Below are 13,122 nucleotides of genomic sequence, written 5' to 3'. Positions count from 1 at the left end.
GTTCAGCGTATGACACTTTAATAATTTAGTGTGTTTGGCTAGACTTGTTTTGGTGGAACCTATGGTGGTGCTTTGGTGGATGATCTGATGTTTCTTTCATCACCATATTAACATGAGCACTCCTCCCAGAGCTCTGTCTCCATGGTCACCGCTCACATACGACAAACACACAATGAGCGCCAAAGCGTGCACCTGCACAAGCTCTACTGCCTGTTATACTCGCAGCCGCATTTGCACACGTTTTCTCTGAATGAGTGAAACAGTTGATCTAATTTATGGCCTTATGCATAATTTATGTGGCAGTAACTGGATGGGATTGCTGGCCATGAACGTCTGCTCAATGCTGGATATGCAAAAAACAGGCCTAAATTCACCCACATGCAGATGTTGGTACAAATGGTTTAATTTTTTTTTTTTTTTATGAATGCATACATTTTAAACTCAAACTTTTAATTTTGCACAGGACATCAAAATGTACAAATTGGTCAAGCATTTTATTTAAAAAAAATTAAATTTTTATAGTTTAATCACATAAAAATGTACCTTGCGAAACACATTGGTGTTTTCTACTAAAAGTTGGTGCAAGACCAGCTAGTTGTACCAAGTCAATCTGAACACATTATTCTATAAACATGCTTTCCATTGTGTGTTATCAGCAAGTGCAGTGACAATCAGTCGGGAATCATAGGTGCAGTGTCTGAGGTGGTGTCTGGCTCACAGTACCCATCCATCTCTTCCATCTCCCTCTCCACAGGCTCCTCCCCACCTCTAAAGCATATTAGTCTCTTCTCTTTCCACCTCCTCCTCCTTTCCCCGTCTGTGGCTTTAGGTGCTGTTGTCTGCTCCGGCTCCAGCATAGCCTGGACACTATCTCCTCTCTCTCCCATGCTGAGGCAGTGGTCCCTGCTTGTCAGTGCCAGCCCCTGTCCTCTCCTGTCTGTCACCATATGGAAGAATGAGAAGGTGCTGTCTGAGCCTGTGCTTTCTGTCACACAGACAGCAGTTGGGCCTTGGATGCTGTAGCTCTCCTGTGGGCTTTTGGGGGACTTGGTCTTTGTTTTCTTGCTCAGTATGAAGTTGAAAAAGGCTGTCACCAGAAGCATTGTTCCTGCCGTTTGAATAATAGTGCCATCATTAATTTAATGTGTTGCACCTTCAGTAAGCTTTTATGCTTTTACTTGATAAGTAAAAATGTCTGCTGATGAAATGCCGTAGAAACAGTAAACAGTAATATAGTTGTAAGTATTGAACTTGCTGGTGTTATTTTACCTGGGATGACTGCATGCCACACCAACACAGGGTGCAAGAAACAGACCACTGACATTATGGTGTAATATAGGAATTTATGAAAGCCTCCAATGCGAGCCATCTTCCCCCACAGTACAAACAACTGCCAGTCTGGAGGGCAGCTGTAGAGGCATCAGGGAAGAAGGTGATTACTTACTTAATCGTTTACTTTATGTTATTAAAACATTTTTGAGATTAAATGCTTTTTGTGCATAACAGGCTATCTAGAATCTGTTCAGACTGCAAAGTTCAAAGGTTCATGCATTATTTATGCTACAGAACCCATGGAACACAGATCCTGCAGATGAGAGTTGTGTACTCACGGCAAACACGTGGACATGAGAGAATCCAGGAAATAGGCTAGTTCAAGAATCATGATGCCAATCGATGATATTCTGGGGGCAGAAAATGGACAATGGTGGAATCTCAGTGATATACTCAGTAATTTTCATACTAAATTAAATATATGGGTCAGTTTGGAGATTGAACTTTATATCTTTTATTTGGCTAAAGGGTAAAATGCATCTTCAAGTGTCCCAGACTAACCATTATTACACACTAACCTCTGAACTGTGTATTTCTGTGTGTGAGTACACCATCCTTCTGCAATCACTTGATGTGTAGTGACTGAATAAACAATTGTGCATTTCTAGTGTCCTTGGAGAGATGCTTTCCGGTGTCTCTGTGGGAATTTGGCTGTGTACTACAGAGATAATAAGAAGAATCAGAGGACTGGCCCCTGTTCTGCTCTCTGCACCCTGCTTCAACCTTCTGACTCCTTCCCAACAGCTCCTCTCAAGTGTGTTTATTTATGAGAGACTGTGAAAGCAAGTAGTTTTTTTTAAGCCATTTTCTAAAGGCACTTAGGTCCTATTCTTTGACATGTTGAAAACCAGGCTACATATTTAGAACTCAGGAATGCCACTAGTTTTAGTTTTAAGTGGGCCTGAGTCAGGGGTGCTTCTAAATTCTTTCTGTAGGTCAAGAAATAGACTAAAAAGTAATCACTTACATAAGGTAGATGCCAAGGCTGCTGAATTCTCCCTGATGGAGTGTTTCCACTCCCACAGCGCACAACACTGAAAATAAGACAGGAAGATAATTACCCCACAGATTCTGTCCACCAGATGTCAGACTAAGTTCATGATTTTTTCTTTAGCTGGCTGCTAGAATGCAGTATAAGGTAACCTCTGAAACTTCTATAAATACTCTGTATTTTCACTGGGATTAAACATTTGCAGTGCTCTTTGATTCATTTTTCACTATGTCTTTGACATTTTATTTTTTCAAAGTGTTCTTTACAGTGTTCTTTCAGCCATTGTGGCACATGATTTAAGACTTGACTGAACATTTTTCTCCCCATCAATAAAAAAAAAGAACTCTCTGTAGCTGACCAAAATTGATTCAACTTAAAGTCATAATTTACCTACCACAGAATTGGTGGCGCTGACCTAGTGATATGCATTATAAGATATTTAAAGATGCTTGATGTAGGCAATTATTGCAATTGTTCCTGTCATGGTCACAAAACTTTGGTAATAGCTTACTCATGCTTGCAATTGCCATACCAGTGTCACTATGTAATTTTGAGTGGATATTTAACCAGTCACACAGCTTCTGCCAGGGAACAGCATCCGTGAGATTCATGCTTTAGCAGCAAGATGACAAATCTCTTCAGCAGATAACGCTCACTGTGAGTTAACTGCAGAGGGATGATAGCACTTCTGCATGTTAAATGTCAAACTAATGCCAGCAGTTGGCTAGCTTAGCAAAAACGCTGGAAGCAGTGGGGTAAACAGCTGGCCTGGCTCTGTCCAGATGCAACACAATCCACCTACCGGCGCCATTCAGTATTCCTTTAAGAGGAAGTTCCCTAAAACTGGGTGCTGACAGCAATAAAATACCATTCATGCCACATTAAGGGATACTACTGTCCTGATGTGACAGAAAATAAGAAATGACATGACAGCAAAGTTTTTAAAACTTTAAACCAAAGCCTCCTTTATTAACCGGTTATTTTCCTGTGAGATAAGCCTGGTTAAATGGTGATTGCTGCCAAACACATGGAAGTACTTTCCCTGACTTGCTTACCAGAAATTCAGAGATAAAATCTGCAGTAGAGGGAAACTGGGGAATGTGGCTAGATGGTTTCTAGTAGTTTGGAGAGTATGCAAGGATTTAAAGCTGCATATAGAGCATCTGGATATTAACATTTAGCTGCTGCCTGCATGCACTGTCAGCATATGGAACACACACAGACACCAACAGACTAACCCAGACATGTGAACCCACAGCAGGTCTGCCAGCCAGAGACACACACAGACATACAATAAATACACACATGCACACTCGCACGCACGCACACACAAAAACAATGCACAGAAAGCTCATGTAGGTGCAAATCTATAACAGCTCCTGATCACATAATCCCAATAACCCTGCTGGATGCAGAAACTGTTTGTGTTGTACGAGGCACATGCCTCTCAGTAAATGTTCAGTCTGCAGCTGTTTGAATTTAAGTGTAGGGGTCCCATATTTTTTGAAGGAAGCAGCAAGCAGAGAGTGTTTGTGATAATTTACTGCAGCAAAGAGAACTCTGTACAATCTGTCCCTGTGTGCTTGAGGAAAACAGAAGAAGAGGGACAATAACAGCAATGTTATCTGTGATCAAGTATAAGCTGTGCATATCAGCCAAGAGATGGTTTGGTGTTCTTGGAGGTCAAGACTAGAGCTGGCCTGTTTCACAGTCTGACCTTTTAGCATGTTTTTGAAAAAGATCAACTTTATGACTCTTCCCTCTAGGAACTGTTTAAAAAATGTGATTTTTTTTTTTTTGAAAGATTTGGACTCTTTGGTGCATCTATATAGGTGCACCCAAAGAACTAAATCTGGCTCATACTAAAATGAGAAGTGACACACATGACTCTAAATGTAATCTTTTTGTTTTTGTCTTACCTGTGGCTGTAGAAATGCCAGTGATCCTGGAGGTGCACTCTACTACAATCCACCATATTCTCTCTAAGCTCCCCATGACCTCAAATACTTTCACCTTTAAAAATGTAACTCCTTTCCAAAACCTAATAGTTACAAAAATACCATCCTAGATGTGTAGTTGACTGCTGGCCGGATGGATGAATAGTAGAAAAGCCAAAGGTGAGTAACACTGCAGTTCCATGATGTGGAGCCTCTTATTCTGGAGTTTACCTCAGAAAGGTTTGTGACTGAATGCCCCTGTTGCTGCAGTAACTGCTAATCACACACACACACACACACACACACACACACACACACACACACACACACACACACACACACACACACACACACACACACACACACACACACGAGGAGAAGCTATTAAGCTCAAGGTCACTTGTTGACTATTATGACTTTGTCATTGAAGCTGGTTAAAAATTATCTTTGAAGAATTAATGTAAAACTAGCTTAACTAAATCTTTAAAAAAAAATAAATTATGTGTTTGTGTGCAGCCGTGAAGTGCAGCAGAGATCAATGACCTTGTTTTTCAATAAAATTTTTTCTTGTCCCCTCTTTACGTGTTTTCCTCTGTGTGTAATTTCACCATATTGAGAGGTTGTTGGTGATCCAGTGTAACGAAACCATCTGAAACTATTCAAACAAACACCCTCTTTTTTCAAAGCCACTCTCATACATGCAGCCGTCATTTTGGCACCCGCTGATCTCAACTTTGTCTCAGCAGGGTGAGCATTGACGAAATTTGCAACAGCTTGCGTCAGTAAAGAAAAGGACATTTTTTACGGGTTTGCACAAATTATAAACAAACTACACTTAGTATACAGTGTAGTGCATGCACGATTGGCTCTCTGCACTTTGTGAACAGTGGTTATGGGATGCAAACAGACACCTTTTGACATACATTCACATGTAGCCCACATAATCAGGTGACAAAGGTTTGCCTGAGGTATAAGCTTGTTCGGGCACAGCAGAGGCCTACTGGAACAAGCAAGTCAGATTTGTAGATTTCACACAGGCATACCCACACTGACTCCTGTCAGGCCCAAAGTAAGCTACATAAATCTTCTTAAATCTATAACAAAGACACTTTTGTGTTTTTGTACCAGTTCTACTTGTTTCCGGATATTTGTGGCATTTATGGTAGAGTGTTAGTGAGTGTGGATGAACTATGTGGAAAAAACAACAGATACCAAATGTGCAACAACAAAATACTGCATTTGGTTCCACTTCTGCAGGGAAGGCAAAATTGTTCAGAATGTGGGGAGAATGTATGACTGAAATATCTGTCATAGTTTTTGCAAACACTGGATAAGAACTCCGGATTATTTTTTTTTTTTTATATGTGCAATGAGCTAAAATTACTTTTTATGCCATGGTAACTTTTTGATGGACTCATTTAGCACAGACAGTCATGTCCCTGTCTGAAGGAAGTACAAGAACATCCTCAGGCAAGTTCCCCTTGTTCAGCCTTGGCTCATGACCAAATATACTCGCACAATGACATCTATGTATAGTACTAGTTAATAAAATTGAAGCATGCTAACAGGCTAAACTAAGATGGAAAACATAGCAAATAGCAATTATCATACTCAACATGTTCCCATTGTTGCTATGAGCATGTTGGCATGTTAATGAAGCACTACAGAGAGTTTCTATGGCTTCAGACTTTTTAGTTTGTTTGTTTGTTTTGGTATATTCAGATTGTATGCAGACTGGATTTTTCACTGACCATAATCCTTAGACATGTAGCATGATGTCACCCGCTGGTTTGGGGGGTTCAGTTTTAAAACCATGAGTGAAATGTTTTAACCTTCACCGTGTTAGTTTTTCTAAACTGGACATGATGAATGAAGGACGGAGCTGACCGGCAGACTGGACACTACACACTCACACAGGAGCAACTTTCTTGCTTTATCATTTATCATAGGGTCATTTTCTTATTGACTTCCGTTCTATGTGATTTCATTTTGAAACCAGAGTACACCCCCTGCTGGCCATTAAAGTGAATGCAGATTTAAGGCATGTCAGCATTGGCTTTCCTTTTTAAAAACTGGATGCTATATTTTATGTAACTCTAAATCATCTATTGTCTAGAGACTTCTATTTGTCTTTGGGGTTAGTCAGTGCATGGCATCCTTTTGAGTTGCACAACTGCCTCCCTTTTTGAAAAAATGAATCACTGAAACCAATTTTCTCCATAGTTTGTGCAATTGTTCGATTGTAGCCGGACACTCAAATCGGATTTCAAAGTGTCTTTTGTGTCACTCACATGGGCACAACGACATCGAACAAACACAACAGATTAACCACGCGCTTAATTGTAAATGCGCTGTTGAAAGAGAGAAGATTTGCAGAGAAAATCTTGGTTAAACAACATGCATGTTTAGACTGCAGTGTATTTTTGCACATGGACTACACAAACTTGGGCTAGGAGGAATGTGTGCTGTTAAGTGTCATCATGGCCACAGTGGGCAGTGTGTGTATGTTTATTTGACTCTGATGATGACATAAAAACAGCCTTGTAACAACATAATTTATGGTAATCAATCACTGTGTAGTGTTTAGGGATTCTTGCTGACATTTACTGTACATCATGAGTTATATGGCAATCACCAGGATATGCCAGAGGGTGGAACAGTTTAAATAATTGAGTGATCGCCATCTGAGATTGTAAATCTAGTGTTACAGTATAAACACAGTCTCATGTTTTCATTTGGCCTGTGCACATCTCTTCTCTTAAATCGCTCAGTTTGACCAACTGACCTTCTCCTCAGACTTTCACTTGCATGTTCTCACGTTCAGCCATCCTGTAATCATCTCTGCATTATGCATCCTCACCATTCTCATCATCTCTGTTTCACACCATTCTCTCCGGTCTATAGACATGAGACTAGAGATTACCTGTACCTTTTTTCAAGCGTTTTTCCCCATCTAGCCAATTTCAGTCCAGAATGTGTGTCTGGTGCCTTTCTGAATTTTTTATTCTTTCTTTATTCTTTATTTCAGTGAAAACAGCTTGAATCTTAATTAAACCAGCAGCTTTATTGCCATGTCCTAATGCTTTGCTCAGACAATATCTCCATTATCCACTTCATCTCTGATTTGCCATTTTATTCAAAGGTTAAGCGGTGAAGATTGCCAAAGGACTGAATTAATTCCAGTGTGACACATTATAAAATGTGAATTTATAGACATTGCTGTATGCAATATGAGTATTAAACACACAGAATGATTAAATCCTGCTTTCATGGAGCGTAATGATTACATTTACAAATGCACAGAGTCCCCTAGTGGTCGAGAGGTAGTGGTACACTGCAACCCTGAAGCGACCTCATGGTCATTGCCCAGCAGATTCATGAACTGAAAAGATATTTACATACTGACACTGTGCAGGAAAAAGTCATTTTTAAGCTTGTCTTAGATAACATTTATAATGATACCAAAAGGTCAACAGCATTATTCAGAAAGATGAAGTACAGACACGGGAAAGAGCAGGAAAAATATGCTGTCATGAAACAGAAGCAAAACATGGAGAAATATTTTAGAAGTCTAAGAGAGTGTTTGCATTTTAATTTGGTCAGTGCACTACTGTTGAAAGAGAGAATTGTGGTATTTGAGGGCAGCACAGTGGTGCAGTGGTTAGCAGTGTCACAGCAAGAAGGTCTGGGTTCAAACCTGCTGGTCACCTTGGGCCTTTGTGTGTGGAGTTTGTATGGTCACACTGCTGGATTCTCTCCACGTACTCAGGCTTCCTACACAGTTCAAAGACATTGTTAAGTTAATTAGTCATTATTTTAAACTGGTTATAGGTGTGAATGTGTTGGCCCTGCAATGGATGGGCAACCTTTCCAGGGTGTACCAGACTATACCCTGCCTCTGTCCCATGATAGCTGGAAAAAGCTTCAGTCTTTCCCTGATCCTGATAAGTGATTAAGAAGATTGGTGGATGGACAGTTACAGTCTTGTGGAAAACTATATGTATCAAATTATGTCTATGTGAAGAGATCAGTTTTCTGCTATGTCTCAGTGAAAGATATTAGTGTATTGTAAAATATTTCGAAGCATAATTTAAATTTTAATTCAAAATTTAAATTGCAGTGGCTAATTTTTTTCGTGTTCAGCTGTAAACAAACAGAAAACACACTGAAAACATACTTAACATATACATAACATATCATTTAAGATGCTGAATAAAATTCTTAGAAAAGGTTCAACTTTTTAAGGGGACCTCATACTCAGATGATCCACTCTATCACACCTTTCCAACTAGTTCTGTCACTTTTCATGTGTATCGCTGAAACATTATGAATGCCCTTTAAGAGCTATTATTTCTTACATTCAAATTAGATGAAGAGCAAAGTTATTCAGCTTAACATGGTCCAATGCAGCAATGGTGGCATTCATTTTTGTGTGCACTCGATGAACCTGAGTCCAATATGTTTTCTCCTCATAGCTCTCTTTTGCTCTCTCTGCTAAAGCATTTCACTGAAAACAGTTGTAGCAAAAGCCACATCATACCAGAGGCCTGTACTGTGAGGCAGCGGCTGAGTTTTCAGTGTTATGAAGGTGGCTCACTTCTTACTGGGGTACATCACAGTTGTAATTTGTGCTACAGCCCTGACTGGCTCTGAGACAGGTTATGCTCAAAATTGCGGATTAGCGTGTGTTCCCTATAGACCAATCAGTTATCTGGAAATTTGTGTCACCATTTCTAAAATACTCATGAGACTCTCTGACACCCCACCTACAGAACTCAATGCAGCTCCTTATGTGAATCATGAGAGTCTCTAGATTTTGGAGATCATCTAAAGTCTGGCTTTTCCTGATGAGCATCAGTGAGATACAGATTCTCAGTGATGTGAGCTTTATTTGTTGTTATTCTTGCTTCATTTCTTCCCCACTGGCTGCACGAAATTTCCATTGGCCTTTTTATGGCAACAACTTACACACCACAGAAGAATGGTACATCTAATCCAAATATTAAGGTAAAATAAATACAGATTTGTAAGTCAGATCTGCCTCCACGAGTCAGTGATTGATAAACCTATTAACTTACACATTTAATGTTTCTTTTGCCAACTTTTCTTCGCTTTGGCTGCAGCAGCTGTGTTGCTTTCAGCCCCTCATATTTCTTTCATGGATTATCTTTTTGTGAGAAATACTGTATGTGACTCTAAGCTTGTCCATATTTGGTCCTCTGTTGCCATCGCTATCCCGTTTATCATGTGCTCAGATAGATTCAGAAAACCTGGGCTGACTTATGGAGTTCATAACCATGTTTGTGTGACTGATTAGGGCTGTTGATGATATTAGATTTAAGCAAAGCCACATAACAGAAAGATATCCTTGGTATGCTGAACTTGCTTTGTAGTACAAATTCTCCTATACCAGTACATCTGTATATGTACTACAGTGAAATTTCATCTTTGGCTTCTCAACTGTGAGTTTGAGCACAGATGCATGAATGCATTAAAGAAATACTTAATCCAAATCCTTCTCTTTCAAAGCTAATGTAAGCTAATGTGTTAAGGTTTTTATTTAAGCAGACTTGATTCACTTCTTCTGAAATACAACCCTTATTCCAAAATTTCACAGTAGAACCTAGAACACATAGAAGGTGTTTAAGCTGAGAAAATGCAGCATTATGAGAAAAATATGAGCTCATATTGAATTTGATGGCAGCATCACATCTCAAAAACCTTTGGACAGAGCCACGTTTACCAATGTGCAGTGTTCCCTGTTCTTTGAACAGCGGTCAGCTGCTGGACTTCTGGGAGACGAAAGTTGTCCCATTCTTGTCTGATAGAGAACTCTAGTCGCTCAGCAGTCCTGGGTCTTATTTGTTGTATTTTCTGTTTAATGATGTGCCAAATGTTTTCAGTTGGTGAAGGGTCTGGACTGCAAGCAGGTCAGTTCAGCACCCAGACTCTTCATCTATAAGGCCACGCTGTTGTAATAGATGCAGTATGTGATTTAGCATTGTCTTGCTGAAATATGAAAGGCCTTTCCCTGAAAAAGACACCATATGGATGGGATGGATGTTGGTCTAAACCTGTTTATACCTTTCAGCATTGGTGGTGTCTTTCCAGAACTGCAAGATGGCAATTCCATAGACTCTGATGCAGAGATAAAGGCTTTAGAACCAAGCATTGATAATAGGCCGGATGGTCCCTCTCTGTCCAGATTTTCCATATTTTCATTTTCAATTAATCTGGCCAAAAAACAGTTTACCATTTTGCCTCAGTCCATTTTAAATGAGCTTTGGGTCAGAGAAGAGACCATTGTTTCATGTTCACACATGGCTTCTTCTCTATATGATAGAACTTTAACCCACATTTGTGGATGGCCCCACAGACAATGATTTCTGGAAGTGTTCCTGAGCCCATCCAGTGATTTCCATGAAAGAATCATCCCGGTTTTTTTTTTTTGATGCAGTGCTGCACGAGGGTCAGAAGATCACAAGCATCTTAATATGATCTTTGGCCTTGTTGCTTGCACACAGAGATTTCTCCAGATTCTCACAGTTTTTGGTGATATTAGTCACTGTGGATGAGTTTTGTATTGAGGAACATTATTCTGAAATATGTAGACTTTTTTGTTTGTTTTTTGCAGTTTTGTGAACCTCTGTCCATTTTTGCTTCTGAGAAACTGCCTAAGATATGCTTTTTATATCCAGTCATGTTACTGAGCTGTTGTCAGTTAACTTAATTAACTGCAAAATGTTCATCCAGCTGTGACTTTTTAGTACCACTTACTTTTCCAGCCTTTTCTTGTCTCCATACCAACATTTTTTTTATGTTGCTGCCATCAAATTCAACACGAGTTAATATTTTTCTTAAAATTGTACATTTTCTCTGATTTGTTTTCTACTGTACCTTATATATATATATGTATATATATTTTTTTTATATATAAAATGCATGTTTGTGAGATTTGCAAATCACAGCTTTCTGTTTTTATTTACATATTTACATCCTGGCTTTTGTTGTTTGTTTGAGCATATGACTTTGAGATGTCACCAACTGTTGTTCTGTCTCTGTCCTCTCCACTTTACAGCATATCATGATGAGCCAAAACAGTGTTTTCTCATTTGCTCATTATCCTTCTCATAACTTGTCTCTTTCTTTATGTAAAGCCATTTAGTTTGTCTGTTTTTCATCCTACAGACAGGCCTAATTAACAGAAACAAGGAAACGCTTTCTTTTTTCTTTCTTTTTTTCTGACAGGTGACATTAGATGAGCTGTCAAGCGAGGTGGAGAATTTCTTTTCGGCCAGTGAGCGCATGGCAAAGGGCACCTCGTCAGTCAGGTCATCATCTTGAGCTGTCACAGGGTGTCAGTATCCTTACACATCATCTAGTAGAGGTTGGAATGAAGAATGAGAAGCTAGTTCCTTTTAACACACACACACACACACACACACACACACACACACACACACACACACACACTGATAATAACCAGAGATGAGAACTGTTAGCAATCCAGACTTTGGCTTTTGCACTGATGAGTTCTGATATTGCTTTTTTAATTTTTCTTTTTTGAAACAGCATTTCTGTCCCATGAGCAGTTATTCTGTGGTTTCAGTATAAAGTCTTTAAAGATGAAGTATTTGTCCTGTAACCAAAAGGTTGCAGCATGAACACAGGCCCACTGGTCCCTTCAAACTAATGACAGCCTGTCACATGACCCGGTCATCTCCTGCTGGCTTAGCTACACATGCTTTCCTCAGCAATTCAGGCAAGGGCAAGACGAAAGAAGCAGATCTAAAATGATTTAAAGATATGAATAAAAGATTCTATGAAACCCACAGGATTCTCCCTTCAAAACATACGTTATAGCCATATAGTATCCTCTCCACCACGATAAAATCTGAGATGGTGCAGTATTTCATTGAAAACAGAAAAAAAAATTCTCATGACATAGTCTGCTGTTTCTTTGTTGACATCCAAACCTTAGTCATAAAAATCTGCTCTTTATTTATTTCTTGTTACAAATCAAGAGTAGAAGAAATGCCTTCACGGCAATCTGGCCTGGCTGTAAAGATTATCCCAGGAGGTCCTTGGAGACGGGAATCTAAAAAAACAACAACAGAGGTTTCAAAGTAGACAGAAGTAATATGGAAAAGAGAAGCTCAAGTCAGCAATCGTAATGACACTCATGAGTGCAACAGACTGTGCAGTCTGACAGTGAAAATGGGAGTTCTTTCCTCCCTGCTTTATATCATAGTGTAATGTGAGAGATAAACTGCATTTATGTGATTGCATCAAAGAAAAAAGTGAGGGTCACTCAGGAATCCAAGTTGAAAATCTTCTTACTATATGGTCCAGTTGGGAGGTGTAAACTACGGTCATGGTTCACAAAAGCTTTTGTCACTAAATAAGATGAATATGCAGGTAATGGTTACACAGAGACTCCTTAAAAAAGTATACATACAGTAACTGGCTGTGTGTGCATTTTTTTTTGCCTATCATACAGAATACACCATCATTTGTAGCCAGACCAGTGTTGGAGATATGCTGAAATAATGTTTCAGCATAATTAATCCCTGATGGCAGCTCAAGTTCTCACAACATCTCACTACTTTTATGGGAATATCCTGCAACCTTCCTGCAGCACATTTTCTTTCATTAAAATTGTTTTGCTTTACAAATTTTCCATCTCCCTGCATGGTGTCCTGCACTTTTACTTTTACTGTTAGAAATGTATTCAACCTAAAAAAAAAAAAAGTCCACATTTGGCTCCTGTCAGGCTGTAGCCTTTCTAAGGTATAACATCAAAATAAAAATAAAATTAAAAACACTCAAGGTTTTCCTGACACACAGTCACACAGTCAATAC

At 39.3% G+C, this 13,122-nt stretch overlaps 1 protein-coding gene across 1 annotated transcript; it reads right to left on the bottom strand.

The window, feature by feature from the left end:
* Positions 1-466: 466 nt before the first annotated feature.
* On the bottom strand, positions 467-4,497 carry tmem72 (transmembrane protein 72). The gene is made up of 5 exons (XM_030747648.1): positions 4,243-4,497; positions 2,300-2,366; positions 1,611-1,682; positions 1,270-1,409; positions 467-1,108 (listed from the first exon to the last, which is right to left on the bottom strand). The coding sequence occupies exons 1-5, from the start codon at positions 4,316-4,318 to the stop codon at positions 672-674; spliced, it is 792 nt and encodes a 263-aa protein (XP_030603508.1). The 5' UTR covers positions 4,319-4,497; the 3' UTR covers positions 467-671.
* Positions 4,498-13,122: the final 8,625 nt, after the last annotated feature.

The sequence above is a fragment of the Archocentrus centrarchus genome, chromosome 15 (assembly GCF_007364275.1).
Source record: "Archocentrus centrarchus isolate MPI-CPG fArcCen1 chromosome 15, fArcCen1, whole genome shotgun sequence".
In the NCBI taxonomy this organism is placed as follows: Eukaryota; Metazoa; Chordata; class Actinopteri; order Cichliformes; family Cichlidae; genus Archocentrus; species Archocentrus centrarchus.
This window is presented reverse-complemented; position numbering and strand designations above follow the sequence as displayed.